Source organism: Trachymyrmex septentrionalis, unplaced genomic scaffold (genome assembly GCF_001594115.1).
Source record: "Trachymyrmex septentrionalis isolate Tsep2-gDNA-1 unplaced genomic scaffold, Tsep1.0 scaffold60, whole genome shotgun sequence".
Taxonomy (NCBI): domain Eukaryota; kingdom Metazoa; phylum Arthropoda; class Insecta; order Hymenoptera; family Formicidae; genus Trachymyrmex; species Trachymyrmex septentrionalis.
The window spans coordinates 2625282-2649250 of NW_017305779.1; the positions used below are offsets into that span (position 1 = coordinate 2625282).

General features: G+C 34.9%; 1 protein-coding gene across 1 annotated transcript in view; it reads right to left on the reverse strand.

Annotated features, from left to right (window-relative positions):
* Positions 1 to 16647: 16647 nt before the first annotated feature.
* LOC108752664 (GAS2-like protein pickled eggs) overlaps positions 16648 to 23969 on the reverse strand; it is a 70883-nt gene continuing 63561 nt past the window's right edge. The window contains exon 8 of the mRNA XM_018493667.1: positions 16648 to 17952. Coding sequence (XP_018349169.1) covers positions 17006 to 17952 — 947 coding nt within the window. The 3' untranslated portion in view covers positions 16648 to 17005. The remainder of the gene's footprint in view (positions 17953 to 23969) is intronic.

Genomic DNA, 23969 nt, shown 5'->3' on the forward strand with positions numbered 1-23969 from the left:
ATATTAATACTCAAACGGAACAACAGGTCACGATGACAGGTCAAAATGACATTAAAATGAATCGTGACTGATCGAAAAATGACTTTTAATAATCATTTTGCAGTAATTTTGATGTCATTTGAATGTCATCATGACTTTTTCTTCTGTTTGGATTTATTTTATCTATTTCCGCACGCGCGCGCGTCATTTCCTATATTCTATTATAAATATTATAATTTTACGTATATAATAATAATTTCTTATATGTATACCATTAAACTTATTTATTATACAAATTCATATGATATTTCAAAAATCTGGAAATTACTTTCATCTGTGATTAATTGCAATCAAAATTATAATATGTTTGAACAAATATATATAATGAGATTCGAAAGAATCTATCAGTGAAAAATGTAAAAAAGCCCATCAGAGCCTACATCAGCTATTCGGATGCACAAAAATTCTTTATTTTTCATGAAAATGTAACAAAACAAATAAAATATACGTTTCAACCCTTCAATTCGGATCCTTATCAATATAAAATATATATCGAAATTATATTATTAACGCAAATTCCAAGTTGATGATTCCCGACAAATTAATTCGTTCTTCTTTATCCAAATGCCAAATTAGCTATGTAATGAATAGCCCAATGATTATCAAAATTATTACCTTATACAATAATAATATAAAACATAAAGTAAAACCGAAGTTAATTTCGATTTATATTTTATATTAATAAGGACCCGAATTGAATCCTGAAACGTATATTTTATTTGTTTCACATCTGTCTACCAAACAGTTATGTCGTGTCTAATACCTTTAAATTTTGTTTCATTAAATGGAACATGTACAACAAACCTTATAGAAACAGTTCAATCTTGACAGTCATTTAACTTAGTAATTTAATAACCAAGATTAACTCGGACATCATCACCGTTTTTTCTCGCATTTTATATGTTATTAATTTATATTCGTATGCGCTATCATTATATAATTTTGTTAATATATTTTTTTTTGTACTGAAGAGGACATTGACCGTCGATCGAAACGTATAATATTCACTTTGAATAAATGACACAAAATACACACTAATAACCAGTGTTGGCTCAAATTGGCATTTGATTTATTATTTTTTAGAATTTCCTTTAGAGCCTACTGATTTTATTGTTTTTTACATTCACATGAAAAATAAAGAATTTTTGTGCATCCGAATAGCTCTGATGGGCTTTTTTACATTTTTCACTACAATATATTTATCCAATCATATTCTTTTCATGTTGTTTAAATTTACGCAGAAACAATTTATCCGATACAAAAATTTAAGTTCTTTTATTGATAAAAATTAGATACTGAAAGGGTTAATTTGCTCACGCATATTCCCTTCGGCGGCTCGATTACAGTCGACGTGTGCGGCGTTTCGCTCTTCGCCCGCTCGCTCGCTCTCAGCGATTTATGTTTATTTAATTTTACGTAATGACGAGGAGAGCGCGAGAGCGCGGTAAACGCCTAACCGCGTGTCAGCGCCAAAGAAGTCGTGTTGCGCCGAGAGGTGTTTAGTAATGCCCGAGACCAGTTTCTTCCGCCGTGTTTTTCCCCCCTTAACGAGCTCGTGCCCGTGCGAGCGAGAAACGCCATTCGTAGACGGTAGACTCGCGGACGTCGGGTTTGTTTCGCGTCTAACTGAACTTAATCGCACCATACAATACTTCAGTAGCGACTGGCGCGAGTTAGATCATTAGCGGCACTGATAAAATGGCAATTTTATTCACGTCAGTTAATAAAATTATTATTTTGTGATTAATGGTGTACGCTGAATTGGCTTGCGATTAGCTCGGGACAAGTATATCTAGCATCACCTTTAATCTAAAAGCAAAAGAAGGAAAATACTTCCCGAATCGGTTGTAATGAGTCTCAAGAATTTAAATCGCTTATTACAATTTGGCTTATTACAACTTTCAGATATCTTCTTTTTCTCAAAGAAAATATACTTCTCTCTTCTATCCGCTCGAGACGTAAGTCTCCTTGCGATATTTTATATATGTAATTTATTTCACAGAGATTCCGTAAATTAATGTTAACAAGAAAACATTTTCTCTACGCGCGAGCCAACGATTCATCCATCTTTGAATTAAGAAAGAACTGTGGAATGCGCGGCTCCCTTTTGCATTACGCGACATGGAGCTCTTTAGCAGCTCGTTGTCCGAGTGTCTGAGAAGACACTCTCGACGCGTTTCCACTTCAGACAGACACCGACTGCGCCATTAACTTCTCATTAACCGGCCACGACGATGAACGCCAGTGTCTTTGTCTTTAACGATTCATTCGCCGACGCAAAAGCATTGTATGTATCAGACGTTTTTGTGTATTTAGTTTCACTAAGATTAAGAATTTTATTGTAAGATCCTTGTGAGTGAAAAAATTTCTTTGGAATTCTAAGCAGTTCTCCTCTTAAACCTATACACATATATCTGCCATTTTTCCAATGCTTTTCCCCTTGCTTATAACTTTTTTTATTAATAAATACATACATTTAATGCCTATTAATATAATAATAAAATACATGCAATTGATAAATACATACATTTAATTATGTTCCTCAATATTCGACATTTTTATCGAAAAAAAAAAAATGTTTACAATTTTTATGAAAATTATAATATAAGCAATAAAATTGGGTTGGGTATATCATACACACCAAGTGTAGGTATTATTTCTATAGTGTAGCGTTTAAGGATTAAGATTCTTTGCAATACTTAATATTACTTAAACAATTAAAATAAAAAAGTAAAAATACGATTTTTTATTTCTTAAATGATAATTTGTAGGTTCCTATAAAAAAATTGTAATTTTTCTATTTCAGTACTGATTTCTAATAATTTATGACAAGAATCCTTGAAAGTTATTCATAGAACGGTTAGATTCTTCTTAATAATTTCTAGGATTGTCGTCATAAATTATTTAAAGTAGAAAAATTATATGGAATTTTTCAAATATTTTTCTGAAAAAGGAAACTAAAACTTTGTATCAATCATATTGAAAGAAACTGTGAAAATATGGCACTAGCTTTTACGAAAAAGATGCATACAACATTAATATTTAAGATATAACGTCAAAATTGATACAACGCGCAAAGCAAATGTTTCTCATTAACTTTATCGTCAGTTTGATTTACGCGAAGAAAGCCCGTGTCTATGCTCCTTCGGCTATTAAAGTAGCATTATTCCGTCGTTACATTTGTCCGTGCGTTTCAATCTTCGCGCGCGTACATACATATTATTATATCGTAATCAATTTTAACGACTTCGTTGTCTTGCTCCACGTGCACCGTAAATCCTATCTCGCGCTCGCGACGAATGCGAATCTCCAACGAAGGATCGTTACATCCTGGCAAGACGCGTGATCTCGAACGATAACCATTCGTCTTCTGCCGAAATAAGGATTGCCTTTTTCCCCCTCAATCGCGCGGCAAAAAACCGCAACGTGCTCGATAAAATTCGTATTCCCCGGTATTATTTCTTGCAGACTTATACCCACATGCATGATTCATGCGAGGTGAGAGCATGGGTGTGAAGGAAAAGGTTTAGAGCGCGTATACCTTACCATACACCTTACCTGCGTGCCGGTGGGCGTACGCGATCCTTCTGCGGACCTTCGTGGTGCAAGGACCTTCAAGGTTACCTGCCGCTATTTCGATCGATATGGCATGCACGTAACCTACTCTGTCTAAACCTCATCCTTCACGACCTGCCAACGGCGATCATGGGAATAACATTCGAACTAGTCTAAAATTTCCTCCTCACCTCTTTCTTCTCGTGAATCCTTAGTCTCGAGAATTCCGCTTATAACGGATAGGTAATCTTGAAAAATACATATTAATTATGTATAACATAAAGTAACTCAACATTTAGAGCATGAAAACTTTTTTATTACATAGAAAAATGATGTATTAACCAACATTAATCCACGATAGTTTAATTGAAAATATCTTTATTAATTCTTGTTTTAATAAAATGTTATTTGTTTTACTAATATTGTCATTGAATTAACTATAGACCTAATAAAAATAGACTGAGTATTTCTATTAATTAATTGTCACTGTCGATTTAGAAAGAATGAGCTTGAATCTCTCTCTCTCTCTCTCTCTCTCTCCCGCCCCCTCCTCTCTCTCTCTCTCTCTCTCTCCCGCCCCCTCCTCTCTCTCTCTCTAAAATATCAAGTTAAAAAAAGATGCTGATAATATTAAAGAGAAATGTTGATATATAATTCTTTCTAACAAGTGCTAAGATCAAAGAATGCGCAATTTATATCTATTAAATGTTTGAATTAACAAGATTGCCCTTAGAAAATAGAACTGATTAGTGTTCCAATAAACTGATTAGACTGATGATACTGCATCAGTAATACAATATCATCAATTACTGTATTTAAGTTAAATAGTGTTTTGGAACGCTATAATCAATTCTTTTTTTTAAGAGTATTTTCAAGATTATATTTGTATTCAGATCACTGTTGGTCAATGCTGCTAATAAAGCATCATTTTTTTCATGTAAAATTAGCTTGGAAAGATTTTTTTTATTTAAATAAACACTTTACAGTAAATATTTTTTTTTATATTTGAATCTCGCCCACAAAAGATTTTGCAAAAAAAAACAATAGCTCGATAATATAATAATAAAATCCACACTGCACATGAAGTGCGCTTTAAGTGCGTTGTGCGTGCTTCCACGATAATCTGTCAGTCTGTCCTCGATAATGTTCCTGAATCTCTTACCCTCACTTTGCTTCCCTTTCACTGCCTCTTACTTCACCTGTGCATCACACGTGGTACATTCGAGACTGATGAACGTTGCATCGCAACGCACCGTGAAACAAGTTGTACTTTCGTGTAGGTAATTAAGACAGTCACTGCGACAACGAACACGCAACAAAAAGCAGTTTTTTTCCTTTACGATGACTAATGATTCGTCGCGCCTTTTGTAGGATGATAAAAAGCGAACGTAATTCGCGCATTTTAGTGAGACGATTGCGGCCTATACTTTTTTTTGCATCAATGCTGAAGAGAATATAACCGATCGAAATCGTCTCATAAATTAATTGCAGCGTTAAAACGAAATTGCTTAGTAAATTATTGTTAACGACGCTCGCACACGATGGCGGCCTCGTCAATCTATTTCGGTTACGCTTTATGCCCTTGCACCTCGTCAAGGGACCGATTATTAACGAAGCGACCGGTCGCCAGCAGAGAGCTATTGGAAGCGCGCCGTGATTGCATTTAATCGACATTTAATGGATCCGGAGAAGCGATCATCGCGGATGAGATGCACCCAGCAGTTGGAGAAAAATTATTTTATCGATCATTCTGTTATTCTGTCGCACTCAACACTTACGTAACATATACAAAGAGTTCTCAGAATATAGTGAACTCTAATATTCAAACTATATTTATTATATTTATGAAACTATATTAACTCTTCGCGGTCACACTGGAGTCAAAATGACCTCAGAGTGCAGTCAGTAATTAATCAGTTTTTTACTTCATAGAACGAAAACTGTGAAATATGGCAATCGATTAAATGGCGCTCTGAGGTTATTTTGACCCCAGTATGATCATTACGGAACTTTTAAGAAGTCTGATGTCGAAGGGTTAAAATTACTATCGATAAACTATATTAATATTTAATAGCGTGATCTATATTATATAGCATTTTTTATACGTAACTTTTTATTATATCGATTACAAGACTAAATACCATTTTTATTTCAATCTTTTTATATTCTTCACAAAATCATCACAAAAACAATTATAAACTTCGTCAAAATGTCTCTATTAAATTTCTTATAATTAGCATACTTTCTCTCTCTCTCTTTCTCTCTCTCTCTTCGGAGGAACCCTGATATTTCTTTTAATATTGGTGAGTCGCCATTTTCCCAGACGGTCCCTGTACCGCGAAGATCCAAATCGCGTATGGTCATATCGCGTCCCATTCCCGCGGCGATTTGCATATTCCATGCTTTTCGATATCTGTCCAAGCTAGTGTACCACATCTGGCGTTTCGAGGTAAGTATTACACTCTCATGGCGGCGAAACGTAGCCAGCCTAGCAGTGCCATTTCCCACCGATATCTGCCCATCGCGGCTCGGACTCTCGCGCACAACGACGATTTTCCGACGAACACATGTGCGTCAATATCGTTTTTCTCTCGCTACTTTATTCGCACGCAAAGATCACGGTGGAAATAAAATTTCTAAATTCCCGTCCTAAATTCACCGCGTTAACGATGAATCTTCACGCGAAATTTCCCGCGCGGCACGATCGTATTAATGACAATTTCGCACGCGATTTCTTATGCAGGTTTTTTTTTCGCATGATAGTCGATGAAACTAACTTCGTTTGATATATATGTTTTTGCACGCGAACAACAATAAGGCACTAATGCCAACACAACACGCTACATTTTTTCCCGCGAAATTTCAAACGGCACATTTTTCGCGATCTCGCTTGCAAAATGTCGCAAAGAGCGCGTCGTCTGTTCGAGTGCTAAGAGCAGAACGAAACAAAGTCAACGACCGGCTGTTAATCGACTTTACATGATAATAGGCCGAAGCGAATCGTGCCACGGTTGCCTCCTCTAGAAAGTTCGATTCGTGTGCAGGAAAGTCGATTACTCCGAGAGACAAGAGGTTACTCGAAGACCTTCCGATAGAGTCCCTTTTAAGCCGGACTTGCTGCAACGAGCTCCAGAACGAAAGAACGCAAGCACGTCCCGTGTTCTCCAGTCTCCTAATCCTCCCAGAATCGAACCTTTATTTATTAGCTTCGCTCGAACTCCATTCGAGTTCCACTATCCTTTGACCCATTTTCATTTTTAAGATATTACAGTTCTCTATGGATTATCCATTCTAACGTATTTGTACTTTACTTTTTATACATTTTTAAGCTTCTATTTTTGAATTTTACACTTTTTAAATCCAGAAAAATCAATACATACGTTCAATAAATTTTTGAGTAACTTTTTTCAATTGCTTTATTGATGATAGAACAAGAAATTTTCAGATACATTTCATGAATTTACTCCACATGACTGAGCCAGTTTTATCGACATAAAATTATTTATGACATTTATGCAAACGCAAACTGCGACAATTCTTTCCCTTACTTTCTCACTTCTGATGTCATAAAATCAAACTCTTAACTCCGAGGTGGGATAGCTCGTAAACATCGCATAAGGAATAAATTCTTAAATTAAGGAGCACGTACTAAGTGGAGAGTCTTTCTTGAGTACGTGAAGCATGTATTTGAATAATTTTGCAATGTGCCATCGTGTCCTTGGGCCACGAGAAATACGATTTTTATTTTCCAAACGTAGTTTTCCGTAGCAATTAACATTCGCGCGTTGACGATGTACTTTTCATTAGCATCATGAAATTGCTAGACTATTTAAGTATCTTTGGATCTTGTGACATATAATATATTGAGCAAAAAGCTTATTATACTTATAGAAGGAAGAAATTTTATTGATAAATTTTTTTTAAATATACGGAATGTACAATCGACGATAATTAATCTAAAAAATCGACCGTTTACACTTTCAAGTAACATTATTTTCTAATCAATATTAATCTATAAGAAATAACTTTATATTTATTAATACTATTATTAATAATGCTAATAATATTATTAATATTTGCTTCAAAATTATTATGACAAAAAGTTTCGTGAGTGCGATATTTTGAGTCGCGAGAGAGTAAGCAAGGAACTTTGGCGCGTTTGAGTCGATCACCGGTTTCGATCACCGGTCTCGCTGGTATTCAGTCGTTACTGGACCGTGGTGAGCACCAGGCATCAGGTGGGCGTAGGTAGTACCTACGCACTCTCGAGAGAACCCGGAGGCACCTGCGTGCCGCCCACGAGGCAGCCAAGGCACTTCGGGCAAAAGCGTCTCGGACAGCCGTTGCCCATTCGATTCGATTAGCTGGCGAGCGATGAAGATCTTAATGTTATTCGCCGCGTAATCGCCCATCTGAAATCTCCGCTTCTTGAAGATAGATAAATGGGAAAACGCACGCGCGCGCAGATAATGAAGCTTCCGTGTACATTGTAGCAGATGGCCGAAGAAGATGCCAACTACCAACTGTCAACTGCCATTCTCTGTTTTTCCTCCGAAAGAGATTCTTGCGGACCGTGCTATTCAAATGAATCACTCAGGAATATTATTACAACAATAAAAATGCTTTGATTTTATAACATATACATTTTTCGCGCTGAAAAAAAATTATTAAATTTTAATCAATATTTGTTTCAATAGCACTAACGAAATATTTACTAAATGTAAACATATATTTATTTGATTTAAACATAACTTTTTTTTATTTTAAATAAGTATTTATTTACTGCAAGTATAAATATTTCGCTAGTACTAATCTGAAAGAAAAAATTGACAAAAAAGTTGTAAAAATAAACAAGCCTCACTGAAAAAAAAATTGCTGAATTTTAATAAATATTTGTTCAATACACTGAAAGAAAAGATTGATTGCTGCAGCAAATTAGATGATAAAATATGGCATCAACTTTTAATTGATTGTAACAACCAATTTTTAGTTGCTGCAGCCAATTGTTGGTTGTATTAGTCTATCCGCAATGTCACTATAGGCTTTCGATTGGCTAACGCAACTAATAATTGGTTGCTACAGCCAATTAAGAACGCTATGCCATATTTAATCATCTAATTTGCTGCAGTCATCAATCTTTTCTTTCAATATATTGAAACAAATATTAAAATTCAGCAGTTTTTTTCACTGAGGCTTGTCTATTTTTACAACTTTAATTACTCAAATCTAAATTTAAATCGCTATGGCTGATATTCATTTCGTTCTTATTTTAAAATCGTTAAGTAATTAAGTGTTAAGATGTTAATATAGTTTTCTGATTGGCTTATGACATCTTATATTTAAGACAGTCTTAAATATAAGCATCGCGATTATGAATACCGTCCTCCGAATGTTATATTCGATGCTTCTGAATTGAAAGGAAAAGTGTTCCACAGGCTTGATGAATGAGAGAAAAAAGGACGAGCATCTCATCGATAAATCCAACTTTCGAAATACATGCGTATTCATAATGACTTACAGGAAGTAATATTAAAGAGATTAGACTTTGCGTGTGGCTTTCGTGATTTTAGACGAATTGCCGTTGGCTTTGATCTTTTAGGTTTTTCTTGTTACTATTATTGCCGAGAATGGCTTTCCTATCAAATTTGATGAATGCGAGCGCGCGATCGGTTACTTAAGAAAAAAAAAACGCAGATTTCTCTTCTTAATGAAGTTCCACACGAACGTAAAATAAACATCACTGAGATACTTATGTACTTTTCTAATTACACACTTTCCCATTTCTATTGATCATTTTGACAAAATTCCGCTTCGCAAATCTTCTTTACGAAATTAATAACGATGATTCTGTTTATTATATTTTTCACAAAATATTGTCTTACATTTATATTTACATCATATTATAATTACATTATATTATATTGCAAAGATTTAAAAAATTTTTAACTGCGTCTAAAATAAATTTATTACATGTTTGTTTTTTGTAATTATTATTAATATTTTATTTTATAAATACATTTTACTGATACGTGAAAGACTTCATATTACACACTAATTTTTAGAAAGATAGAAGGCCGACCACCTGATATAAAATTATACGCACATATGATATAAGACTTAATCATTCCAAGAATCATCTTTCTAGCCACGATTTAGCACCTCCGCGTTACTTCCATAAATCACAGCCTTTATGATAGCTTTTGAATCGTAAATTACGGTTGGGTATTTTAAGATACTTTATTAATCATATCATATTCGCTTTATTATTTGTGTTACGTAACGTAAGGAATCTTTATACAAATAAATAAAAAAGAGCGATCTGCTGCTCCACAGACGTGGACTAAAAGCCTCGCCGAGAAAAAGTCACGATTGCGCCATTTGAAACCACGAGTGTTTGAGTATCTTCATGTCAGTAACCACTCACATCATTAAAAGATGCTTAAAATATTCACCTATTAATATGCACCTTGTATTCCACGCAGTTTGCTCGTTTCGCCCACCTTCGATTAATTTATCGAATAGCTAATTGTATTTTGATCACTTCCAGACGGCACTCATTAGCGCTTCATGTACCACGCGTTCATTCCTTACCACAGATGCATATGACAACAAGAGAGAGAAATAGCGTGACAAATCTATTCAGACAATATTATGTCTATCGTTTCTAAATAGACCTATACGTCTCATATTTGCATAAATATCTGTGCACGAGTAGTCAATAGTTAAAACACATGCTACTAATCTTATCGTATTCAATCAGTGAAATCGTATCTGGCAATAATGCGAAAATTACGAGTTACAACTTTGACTTCGCAAATAGTATTTGTTTTACAGAGTAAAAATTTCAGAATAAGTCAGCATCAATCAATCTTGTTCTTTTAACATATGTATATATATTTTTCTTGCACGAACACAGAATGACAGCTTATGCATATTTGATATTTGTTATTGCACCACGTTTTATGATATATTTTATTGCACGTCCTTCAATGATCCAAGAATATCTTTTTTCATATCTCGTTTTTAAACAAAATGTAACGCGTCCCCAGAATGGGACGTTCTTGAGCCACTCTTTCTTGTTGAGAATTAAGATTTGCTTACGCGTCGTCACGTAAATAATTCTTCTTCACGGCGAGATGTACGCGTGCGTACGTGTGCGTGAGTGGCGCGTTCTATTTATACGCAATCCGCGTGTTCGCCAGCAATAAAATGCGTGGCGCAAATTCGGATGAGGTAAGGTCATCAGAGCGTGAGAGCGTGGGAGTACTTTCACCGCGATGTAAACGTTATTACGGCTAAAGCGAAAAACGCGAAACATAATACATAATGCCGAAGGCATTCTCACTAAGAGAAGCGCCCGTTAAAATTCCACACGTTGACAAATCGCGGTAGTCCCTCTCCAGTACTCACGAGAGTAGCGACAAAGCGCGCAATACCTGGTCTAACGGCGTTAATCACGATCGAACGGCTGGACCGGTACCAGTGTTATAGTGTTATCGCTTGCAGTCGGTACAATTTTTATGCAAGATCACGTTTCTATACATATTTGCCCGTTAAATTCTCTGTCTCCACCTGGACTTTACGATCCGTATCTATTTGTTATATAATATTTATGGTTGATATAAAATTCGCCATAAAATTGTTATCCTCGAACGCGAGGCTTGCAATTGAATTTTTGATGTCAAAAAATTACGAATATTATCCAAAGTATTGTAAATACTCCACGACGCACCCGCTCGTACCCGTGTAATCTATAAATATCTTTTCTCTTAAAGTGAAATAAAAAGTGAGACATTTAAATATGACTTTTATGCGACACCAAAATTTAATAATTTCTGATTCATTAATAATATAATATAACATGACCGTCAATTAGCATTAATGAGATTTTATGTGTGACGGCAAATTGTAAAACGTGAAAATGTCATATAAAATGACGTAAAGGTTCAACATAACAGCAAATATTTTAATAATTATGACAAACATATCGATAATAATCTCAATTACGCAATACTTTTGAGGACACCAATATTATTACGACTATCTCCAAACATTCGGATGACTATACTTTCTATATAAATTTTTAGGCGACATTTCGCGGAAGATTCTTCTTGCTTATATCAAGACAAGTAAATTCTCGCTCTTTCGAGGAATAATCAAAATCGCTTCGATTTGACGAAAAGAACTCTGGTTGACCAAAGGAAATGCGTACGAGCGTTCTCGTGGCTTTTATGCTAATACCTATAAACTTCGACCCAATCGTCGCTGTTATTATCGAGGCTACTACGACCGATCGTAAATCTCTCGCACGACGGCTGGACGTTTCAAAAATGGCTCCTTCCGAGATTCGCGCGCACTCGGGAGACTTGAAGGGAGACGTGTGTGCATGCTAATGTACGCACACACACACAGTATACGCATACCGCTCGTATACACCATTGTTGGTACTCTCGAGCAGAGCCGTCTCGCCATATGCGGCAAGGCCGCCCGTCCGCGTAGTACTGGATCTCATAACGGGCTCCGCATACTCTCTCGCTGTTATCGCGAGAAAAAAAAACCCGGAAAATATGACTGATTTTCGCATCATTCTCTTCGATCCTCTGTACGCAAATATTTAAACGTCTTATTTTACAATGTTATTAATCATTATGCATTAATTATTTTTCAAACGGCATAAATACATTATAAAGAAATGTATAATAAAGAGAAAATTTTCATCTGAAAACTATGATTCAATAACAACATTTCAGTAAACCTATTCTGTTTACACTGAACAAAATTTTGATCATTTTTGGTCCAACGAATGATTGTTAATCAATGCCCGAATTAATGTCCGACTCAATGTCAGTTAATTCATTGATACGATAACTGGATTCATTTATATCACTATATATTCATTTTTGCAATAAATTCTAGTAATAGTTTTATAAAAATGACTAAATCATTATGAATATATAATGAATCAATAAACTAAATCATTATGAGAATTCATTAGACCAATTTTCATTAATTCAATGAATATTTGATTGTATTTACGTACAGTTTTGGTTCAACGTAGTTTTCTGTTATAATAGTGCATCATAGTGGGATATCCTATAGATAGATTAAAAAAGTAAAATGAACGCAAAAGGAGAGGAAATTAAAACAGCACACCTGTTGTTCTTGTTAAGGCCTTTTATTAATCTTTTTATATAGTTTTTAGTCAATTTACAACTGTTCGTAGATAAAATAATGTAACATAGGCAACGTTGCATATAATAATAATAGCAATTAATCTTCGTTATTCTCTTGATGATAATAATCGTAATAATAATACTAGTAGTAATCGTCGTCGTCATCATAGCGATAGCTGCAATAATAATATTAATATTATTGAGATAATCGTCGATATTGCTTAATCGTTAACGCACGGCCGTGAAATCGCTGGGGTTACAAAAGCTTAGGACTAAGGATTAGCCGCGTCCGGCGCCTAAGATATTACGCGCTGTAACGAGAAAACGAGTAAAATATTTCTCTTATTACCAAATCGTTCTGATATACTGTTACGATACTATGACTCTTAAGAAAAGCGAAATTCAGCCGAGCGCAATTTTCGCGAAAATGCAGGGATCGTTTTGAATAATCGCCTCGGATCGATTGTGTCGTATCGAATTATCAATGTCGATGCGCGAGTACTTGAGATTTCACTGCGATGCTGCATCATACGATTCTTCATATATGAATAAATATATGTTTTTCCAGTATAGATAAATATAGTATTCTTATTTGTTGTTTCATGTATTTATATAGACAAATATAGTATTTTTATTTGTAATGTCTCATACACATTCGTTCTATCTCAAGATTGGAAAATACGGTAGATGACGGTAATATTGATGAAATTTAAACCTAAAAGAATTGGGGTTTTAAGAGGAAAAGAGGATCAAGAAAGGTACGATTTTGTGGGGAATAAAATTGATTATCTCATATTTACGCACGCGCATGCAATATGAATCTCTCCAGTGCTCGGCTACTTCTGATTTTCGCTGAGAATGGTGTTCGGTAATTCAGTATCTCGCATACTTAACCCTTCAATGACGGATACTCAATTCTCCGTAAAAATGCGAAGAATTTTCATGAGATATGTATACGCTAACATCAACATACTTGCATTATTATTTAAGCGACTTTTGATTTTCGTGATATAATTTCCAAAGAATTATGCCGCATACTACACTAGCGTTTCACATTGTAGAAAATAAAATGTTAATTTTTAAATTAAATTAATGGGAATAGGGCCAAGCAAAGTCTTGTGATGCTATATTATTAAAAAACAAACAGTTTTAAACATTAAAACATACGACATTTTGACCCCAAAACATATCACAAAACAAAATACGTAATTATAAAAACAAAAATTATAAAAATATATTAACTAAATTCATTAATATATTTTTGTTCTTATAGTTTTACGTAATATATTTTTATAATTTATTGTTATTAGAATGATTAATTAATTCCGTTTGAATTTTAAATTGCGTCATTTTAACATTGAGAATGACCCGATTGGGGCCGAAACATACGTTTTAAGAAACTGTTTGTTTTTTTTAATAATATAGGATCAAGAACCTTGCTTGGCTCTTAATCCTACTCCCATTATTTTAATTTTATAAATTATTTGAGCCTTTTTCTTATATTATTGTTAATTTTTATTTAAAAACGTATAATCGACTTTCTGAGATATGCAAAAATGTTAAAATTAACATTTTATTTTTTACAGTGCACGTATCGAGAAATCCAAATATAAAAATACGTATTTTTTTTTTCATAAACTAACGAGATGCAACAAATAACCCGTGTTAATCGCAACGATGATTGTCGAAGGGTTAAGTCAGCTTAACTTAGCAGAACATATTGTACACTTAGAAAACGAAGATATGCTTCTAACAACTCATTCATATTTACAGAAGATAAAACGTCTTGTCCGCGCAGCACCGAACTCCAGTCGCAGGTAAGCCCGCCGTGTTTTCTCGACCATCCGTTATATGCGTTTGTGCACATTCACTGGACATTATCGTGAGCCCTTTTGAAGCGAACTAAGTGATACACACAATGGCCGTCTACAGACTAGAGATCAATTTAATTATTATAAGCCGAGTAAAAAATTTGTCGCCGAAAATTGTTCACAGAGATATTTACAGGCAATGTTAGTCTGCGCGTGTAGAAAACACAACGTATCGTTTATACGCAAAAGACGTGTACAGGAAATCACTTGAATTCCGAATAAGGCAAGACGGCTCGAAACTAATCCCTACTATATCGGGATATTCGCCTCGATTCTCGTGTATTTCCTATATAGTGATCGATTGTAAAACGTACATCTAGCAGACGATTAAAGAAGACTTTCCTGAAAGATCCGGCGACGAAAACAAACGGAGGGAAGATCGGCAACATCATTGTTCAAGCATTGGAAACGCTCCTACTCGCGGCTGTCGTATATGACTGTCTACTACATACTGTGATACTAAAAAATATCCCTCTTTCATACTATTCGTCGACAAAATAAACCTTTCTTTTTCCGCCTTAATCCGTTACTAATTGTAAGACACTTGGTAAAAACTTGGCGCTACGCTTGCGTTTGGTATAAAAAACAGTTAAACACTGGAATGGCATTTGTCCGACGATATATGTTGCTATCTACATAATGCAGTCTGCTCCAGATTGGGCGGACGGGGAAGGATGGAGGGGGGGAGGGGGAGGGGGAGGGAGGTTCATTTGATTTTTTCATTCAAAGCATCTCTTAATCGATCTTCAACGTCTAATCAATTCCTTTTCTATCTCTCTCTTCATTTTCTCTTCCATTCTTTTCCTCTCCTTCAGCGAAGTCGTTAACGTTTAATAAATCATCTTTGATAAATATATCCAATAAACTATATAATTCTTTAAATAAAAATGATTAGGCATTATTGAAACGATAAAACAATTAAGGATGCGATTGCTACGGTCTTTTTGCGATCGTTCAAATTTTCCTCAGTCATGATTTTGGAAATCGATCGTATTTATTCTTACAATTTTTGACTCGTTACATAAAGGATTGTATTATAGGATTTCAAAAACTCATAAAAAATTTTGATGCATATTCTCAACAATAATTACTTAACAATACAGTAAATTGCTACCGTTTTTCAAAAAATTTTACATGATAATTCAAGGATTATTGTTTTGAGATCAGTAATCAATGTGCATACAGAATGCAAATAAATGACCGGAGTGAATAAATTGGGGGGGAAGTCATTAACGCAAGACTCATCGTAGCTAACTTGCTTACTTTTGATTCCACATTAATTAACTGAAAACTACGGAACGAATTCAATATTCATTCGACTCTCTGTCTCTATCTCTTTTTCTTTTTCATTTCATTGTCTACCGTAAACGTCGCTTTATTCTTCAGCACCATCTGAGCACCACCCTGATACGTGACTACTAAGAACTACTAACTGATCGACCCCATACCGTTAAGGTCCGTTAAGTTACTCTCCAGTCGGACGTCTTCGATCTGCGATGATAGTCGTTGAAGGTGTAGGCAAAGAGCAAAAATAGAAAGCAACGTTCTAAACATCGAACTATTTGATGCTTAGAACGTCGATTAACTCGAGCAAATAAAAAAAAAACACAAATATTTAAACGTCAGAAAGGTATTTAAGTTATTACAATTTTTTGACGTTCAAATATTGAAACTTGTGGAAGTTTAAATTTTAGGGATTTGTTGGAATCTCAAAACGCCTGATTTTAATAAATTTAAATTTCAAGTTCTTGAATCAGAACTTTACAAAGTTTTTAAATTTACAAAAGTAGTTAGAAAATAATTTTATAGATATAATTTAATTTTTGTAACCTGTACAAAGAATCATTTTAACTTTTCTGAAAGGTGATAGTGCATCTTAAAATATTTTTTGTCAATCTTAAAAGCAAAAACTAAAAGTATTAATCAACAAAGTGTTAATCGTACAATTTAAAACGTTTTAATATTCTACCTTAACTACTGACCAAAGATATTTTATAATATGCTGCAAAAATAAATAATTTATTTAAAAAAATGATCGACATACAATAAAATTCAGTCCTCATCGTCCTACATTCTCGATTATACTCGTCGCTTTTACAAATCTATAAGCTATATCTTCTTTGAATTCCTCAAATACCTTTTCATTCAACTACAAAATATATTTCTATCCTTATTGTGATCAAGACGTCCGACTTATGTTAATCTATCAAATCGAATTAAGAATCAAGCACGACGAGAAGCGCAATTACGCACGCGCCTGGTTGCCCTCATTGACATCAGCACCTACTCGATCAGTCTAACTTAGCCTAACACGCGAAGGCTACCTGGTATATCTCGATCCTCGTGGCTAAAGGAGAAGAACCACCCTCAAACGCTGTCCGACGCCACGGACATCGGTCTTTTGTAGGAGGGGGCACGAGGTACCGGTATCCTCGAACATCCTTCTTGGGGTTTCGGGTCCCTTCTGGGAGTAACTGATACCTGAATGTCCTGCGGCACTGTCATCGTCCCGTTACTATCCATCCACACTTTGGCAAAGTCCATATCCACGACATTGTCGGTCGTGCTAGTCTGGTAGTCTCTCAAGAGGCCTTGCAGTTTTTGCACCATCTGTCGCTCGTCCTTCAAGTCGCCCAGTTTCTGCAAGATCTGGTCGAGCAACGGATTCGTCACTTTAGTGGGCGATGATTGGAGGGAAGCAGTGCCCATAGTGGAAGTTCTGATCCTCCTGCCGTTTCTATCATATTGGATACCTAAATTCGGACTTGGCCGGGATTGCAGACTCTGTCTACCCGGACTCTTTCGTGAGAAATTCGGCGTCGTGGCACACGTGGCCGGTGTAGATTTCGGATCTAAGAAGGTGTCCGACTGAATACTGGCTCTTCGCCTGGTCTGCCGACCATTCCATGTGGCACTACTACCGACTGGCGCTTTGGAGGACTTGGGTGCAGTTACCGGCGACAATACCTTACTGAGACTTCCGGTCGGCGTTGACTTTCGTAGTGTTCCGTAGCTTCCGTTGACCTTGCTGCGAATCGAACCTCCTCGGTTCAGTGGGCTACCTTCCGGACTGGAATTACCATCTTTAGGCGTCTTGCTACCGGATGATGCTTTAGATAAGTTACTGTTCTCTCGCGCAATGGAACCGGCACGAGGAGTTCTGTCGCCTGTCGAGGACGCCACGCTCCTGGACGGGGACGAGACTCGTAAAGGACTCATCAGTCTATCTTTTCGAACTACCTTACGCAGCCCTGTCTCGATGCTATCAGTTTCCACACCAGATTTTTCCTCGGCTTCCGCTTTTGGAGGTTGCTCTGAAACAGGAAAAGAAAAGACGCGTGTTTACGCTAGAAATTCGGAGCTTATTCGCGATTCACGATTGATTAACTGTTTCGCTATTTCGATATTAATTGCTAGGGCTCAAATAAAAACTTAGAATAAATAAAAAATTATTGTAAAATGAGGAAAATGTTAGATAATTATTTTTCATATTAGAAAATAGAAAAAATATAGAATTTAATATATAAATATATGTTATGCATCATTGTATAATCAATAATTTTAGCAAATACTCAAATAAATGTAGATGTAAAGTAGAATCAATTGTTAAATATATTTTCTAACAAGTTAACGTTAATATGTATTTTTGTTATTTTTATTGTTACGTCATGCGCAATTTTCATCAGTATTATTATCTTCATAACATTGTTATTATTATTCATGAATTTATTACTAATTATACTAACATCTACAATTAATGAGCTCGCCAAAGTTAAACATTTTTGAAAAAAATCTCTCTGTTCCTGTCATTTAAAAACTAGAAACCAGAAATTATATAAGATGTTACACAATTTTGTAATTAGCATTCGAGTCTTGTCGTTTCCGTGTAGCAGCCTATTAGCGTCGTTATAGCAACATTTTCGATAAATCTATACACAACAATTGATATTCAGGAGCGAACTGAATATTTTTCATTATCGCAAGATGTTAACTTTCACGAACGTGTATAGCTAGTTAGAAGTAAAAAAAATATTAACGATCAATTGATCGATCTCTCTTTTTAGCAATTATTGTAGGTAAGGTAAAGGAACAGGCCCTGAGAGAGAGAGAGAGAGAGAGAGAGAGAGAGAGAGAGAGAGAGAGAGAGATACACAATTAAGTGTCGATGCTCTCGATTTGCGTCGGCAAAAATTCATGCATCTGCGACGAAAACAAGTATAAAATCCAAGGCAAAATAAAATCTTTCATTAAAACTTCTAGGAATGATTACCATAAATTTTCTATTCCTGCTTTATATAACATGAGTTTGAGTCAATAATTTTTATGTAACTCATTATGCAAAATTTTATAATATATAGATGTTACAGTTATGTTTCACTGATTTCATATAATTTATGTTATGTTATATAATTATTGATCATATATTTACGTGTTTATTATTATTAACGTTAAACTCATCAATATTATCAGGACTTCTGATTATACCATATATATAAGATTATTATCAAGTTGAATATACGTATTTTTTATATTTTTATCTATCGCTGTGAAGAAATAATGATAAAGGAAACTACATTATATTTTCACAAAATTTTCACAATTTACAATTATAACAAATGCATGTTTTCCACGTAAGAAATTAAATTTATTAATTAAAATTTATTTCTTGATATGTTTATGTAATTAAAATAGACTTTCGTGTTTCTCTCATGTGATGTCACCATGCCGTATTTCGTCCTACATTTCATTTTCGCACATTTTGTACTCACCCACGTTTAAACTATAGAGAAAGTCCATTCTTCGCGGAAGAAGAGAAATTAAATTTTTGAATTCATGTATCGATGTCATGTGAGAATGGCAGAATAGCATCAATTTTGTCAGAACAAACGTACAAATAGGAAAATTATAGGACCTTCTTCGCTGATTCTGAAAGAAACTCCCCAAAATACGGTTCACCGATCACGTTAAATTTAATCCTTGTTAGAAAAGTCATTTAGATTCTCGATAACGCATTGCATTTTTTAATCCGGTCAGTAAACCGACGCTAACGCAAAAACGTTCGCATAAATATCAACGCATCCGGTTGGAGCTACAACAGATATCCGCGCGAACGCAAATATAACTTGTAATTAAAATCCGAGAATCGAAAATCTATTTCGAGATCTCGTCCTAGTAACACGCTGCTGGTCAAACCGGATTCAACATTCATCGATCTAACAAGTCCTTGGAACTTGTTATTAAAATTACGCAAATGAATTTGTTTTGAAGAAACCAGCGTTGACGTTCTCTGTTGCAGTTAATATTAGGTTCGATATCATGATATCTATTTGATATCGTATAAGACGTTAATAGTATATATAAAAAAAGTAAATGCATAATTTAGAAGATTTGTAGTTTATAACAAGAAAATTATAGAGTTCTTTAACATAGCTTCTGAATCTTTTATCTATATCGTTGAATCTACAATTTTATTTACAGAAAAAAATATTTTTTTCTAAAAATAAATTTATCTTTCATCTACAAAAAATTTCATTAACAGAATAGTCAGAAAACATCGATTTTATGTTTGAATTCTGAAATATTAAACGCAATATAAGAATAAATGATTTTATTGGCAAAACAAAACGTAATATGAGAAATTAATTGTATTTCTTTTTATTCAGGAGCTATCGCAAAATAACGATGTTATGTTAATTGTCAAATGACGACGACACGCTCAGGAACGTTGGAATGAATCGAGTGAAATCGTGAAATTTTTTTTGCTGCCTTAAAAAATTACTTCGTTATCAGATCTCGTTTTCAACATTATATATACATATTTCATGTAAAACATGACAAATAAGCATTCTTTAAAATCAACTCATAAGACAGTTTCTTATAACTTTTAATTTTTTTTAATTTCGATGTTTTTATCTTTTTAATTTTAATGGTATTAATAAAACTGGATTTACTATTGAATAGTGATATACAGATATAATATTAAAAATTGTACAATATATGCTTATTGAAATATACACAACTACAAGTTAATCTTTGCAAATTTCCCAAGAAAACAATTAATTTAATCAACAATCAATTTAATCCTGCATCCGAAAAAAATTTCACGATTACAGTCTTAATATACTTTCACGGTTGTCTCGCTTGCTTGTCTTAATCGCGCGATTTTGTTTTTACTCTCGATGCCAAGGAGAAGTTCTCTCGCCCGAGTGAACGCAGATCTCCTTCGAAACCGAAGCGAAACGCTCGGTATCGCGAACGTGCTGACGCGCATCAGAGACCACATTGCGTGCATATCTCATTGCCATTAAAAAAAGTCAAGTGCCTCGATGCTCATAAATTAGAGATGTTGATGTAAATGAACAAGTCATCGAAGGTTGGAACCGCCTCTGGCGGCTTTGTGTAAATCTCAACAAAATCTCCCAGGAATGTAATGAATCTGTACAATCATTTGGACTTGGCGAGCTTACACACCCGAGTTTAGTACACTACAGTCATTTACATGATTTACACATTATATTACTCTCATATCTACATACACTTTCATATATATAAATATATATGTTTTTAAGTGATAGTGTAATAAACATTTCAGGATAAGTGAAATTAAGATATAATCTAATCCAAAATTAATAAGCAAAATAGAAATAACTAGATTCTTATATATATTTGATGTAGATGAAACAGAGAGAGAGAGAGAGAGAGAGAGAGAGAGGAGCAGGAGGAAGAGGAGGAAAAGGAGGAGAATATAGTGAAAGCTAAAGCTTATATTTACGTACATCTCTTAATTTTTTAAAATTTTAATAAGACATTTGTTGCCTAGAACGCCTACGGATTGTCCTTTCATTTCTCGTGAAATGTGTAACGCGAAAGTTCATCTCAATCGTGTATCCAGAATTGGATAGAACATTGTAATACCGTGAGTCAAGTTTAAATTTATAATAAATGATTATAGTCTACACAAAATTATTTGTAAGTAGAAGAAAAACATACACTGAAAATAAAAGTATATACAGAAAAAAATCTGAAGTGTAAAATACATAAATGTATAAATGAGAGAAAATGTAGAAATATAAAACATATAAATACATATATAAATATTTTGATGAAAATTTACACAATGATCTTTGTGATCAGACATAATATATTTTTACAATTTATACGTCTATTAAATGTCGCCTGCGTCTTATCTAGATAAAAGAAATTTTTCTGTCGATCGTATGAGTGTTTGGATACCAATCTTTAAACACAATAACCGAAAGGAAGATATGGTCGAATTCAGAAATAAAATTGAACATGTTTATTTCCGTATTAAAATAAGAGATAATATTACAATAATAAATATTACAATAACTATATATACATTATACAAATTTTAAAGAAACTTAGAGACGCAGCTTAGTTAAACACAAACACATAATTTCACGTTGTTCAAAAACACAAACATCCTATTATGCACCGTCACGTTTCGAAATAAAGTTCAATATAAGTTTTCCCTTAAAAAAAGTTGTTTTCGCGTCACTCTCTGTGAATAGGTCACTGGGTTAAGTCAGAACTGTCCCAGTCCGTTCAACTTCCTAGGAGAAAAAGCATCGGAACGATCGAAGCGGGTCGCGTTGCGCCGCGGCTGGCCGCCGCGAACTTTTTCCACTTGCGGCAACGCGTCAAGTGAGTCGAGTGCTCGGAGTAAGTACACGAACGCTCGCGTGTGTTCAAGGCGAGAGCGTACGACGAGAGTGTGTTATCGAGGATCGACCGGCGGCGATTGTTCCGAGGACAGGTTGCTGGGAGATCGCCCACGCTTCGAGCGATCCGTCGCATAATCGGCGGTCGTAGCACCGGCTAAATGTCAGCCCGGCCCAGACGAAGAACGGTTTTATAACGTGCTCCGCGTGTCCGTGTATTTTGAATATTAATCGTTCGCAGGGTGGTCCAAATGTCGGGTCAGGCACCACCCGTGAACGATTTGTAGAGAGTCCGAGGTAATTCGCGGGATGGTATATCCGTGTTCGAACATACGCGAGACACGATCATGAGCTACTATCGAATCTCGTGTATGCGAGATCTTCCTTATGTTTGCAACTGACGAGACGGTCTCGATGAATCGATAAAGGCCCGCCCGATCCCACGTCAACGATACGTAATTAATGCGAGACGTTGAAATAGTAAAACATTATACGCGCGTATGTGTGCGTAGACTCGTATAAATTCTCAATAATTTGTGCACATTGTATGTAAATCGCGTGGGATTTATGCGACAGTTCGATCGGCTAGAGATGCAAACTAGACTTTCATCGCGCGGGATGGTAAGATAGCTTTTACAAATTCATTTAATATACGTATGAGCCAACGGGACTCTCAGAGTCATCTTTACAATTTGTGCTCGTTATTGAATTATTTCTAAGCTCAAACGGCATTAACTGTTTTAGATCGTGAGAAAATATACCATCAATAAACCGTGAGATTACATTTAAATCGGGCTATTATCTGTGACGAAATCTCTAAAGAATTTCCTTGAATAGACTTAAATCGTCATATCTTTATCAAAATGGCTTCAGTAAAAGGTTATGAGAAAAAATAGTAAATTGAAAAAACAAGGAATTTGTGTATAAATCTTTCCACCACGACTGTGTACGGAAAGAATTTTGCTGGAATATCTAAAAATATATATTTAGGTAGACGCAGATTTGAAAATAATTATTGGAATAATTTTATTGGACAAAAATAGAAATGTAGAAAACTCAAGCATAATAAACAATATTGCAAAAAGTTTTAACATTCTAGCAGTCAGTTCGATATGTAATTATTTTGATAGTTCAACATAATTATTCTTAGAGCTCTCTATCTAAATTTTTAGATACTTCATCAAAACCGTTCTATTCGTATCGCGTGTCCTGTTTAGAAACAACCTGACAGAGTTTAAACACGTAAAAGATCGATTGATTTTCAAGATTTCATTTTCAACGTGTATCACACGATCGTTTGCTTTTTTCACAAAGCAACTTTCTCTGCGCGTAATATCTTTTTCTTTCTTCTTGACAAAGAGAATTTATCGCCTTCATTTATCGTCGCGTAAAGCGCCGCCTCTACCGGCGAATTAATTTGTCGTTGTCGATATACCCGCGAGATCGACAGGCGGAGATAAACGTCGCGCGCGCGCGGCGAAGTATTAAATTCCGCTCGCGATCTCGTTCTCTCTATTTTCGCGTACGAAGCACCTTCTCGCTTCTCCATCGCCTAATCGAATTTAATCTCTCAATTCACATCGGTCGAGTTTTTTTTTTTTTTTTTTTTTTTTTTTTTTTTTCTTTCGCTTTGCACGCCATACCTCGTG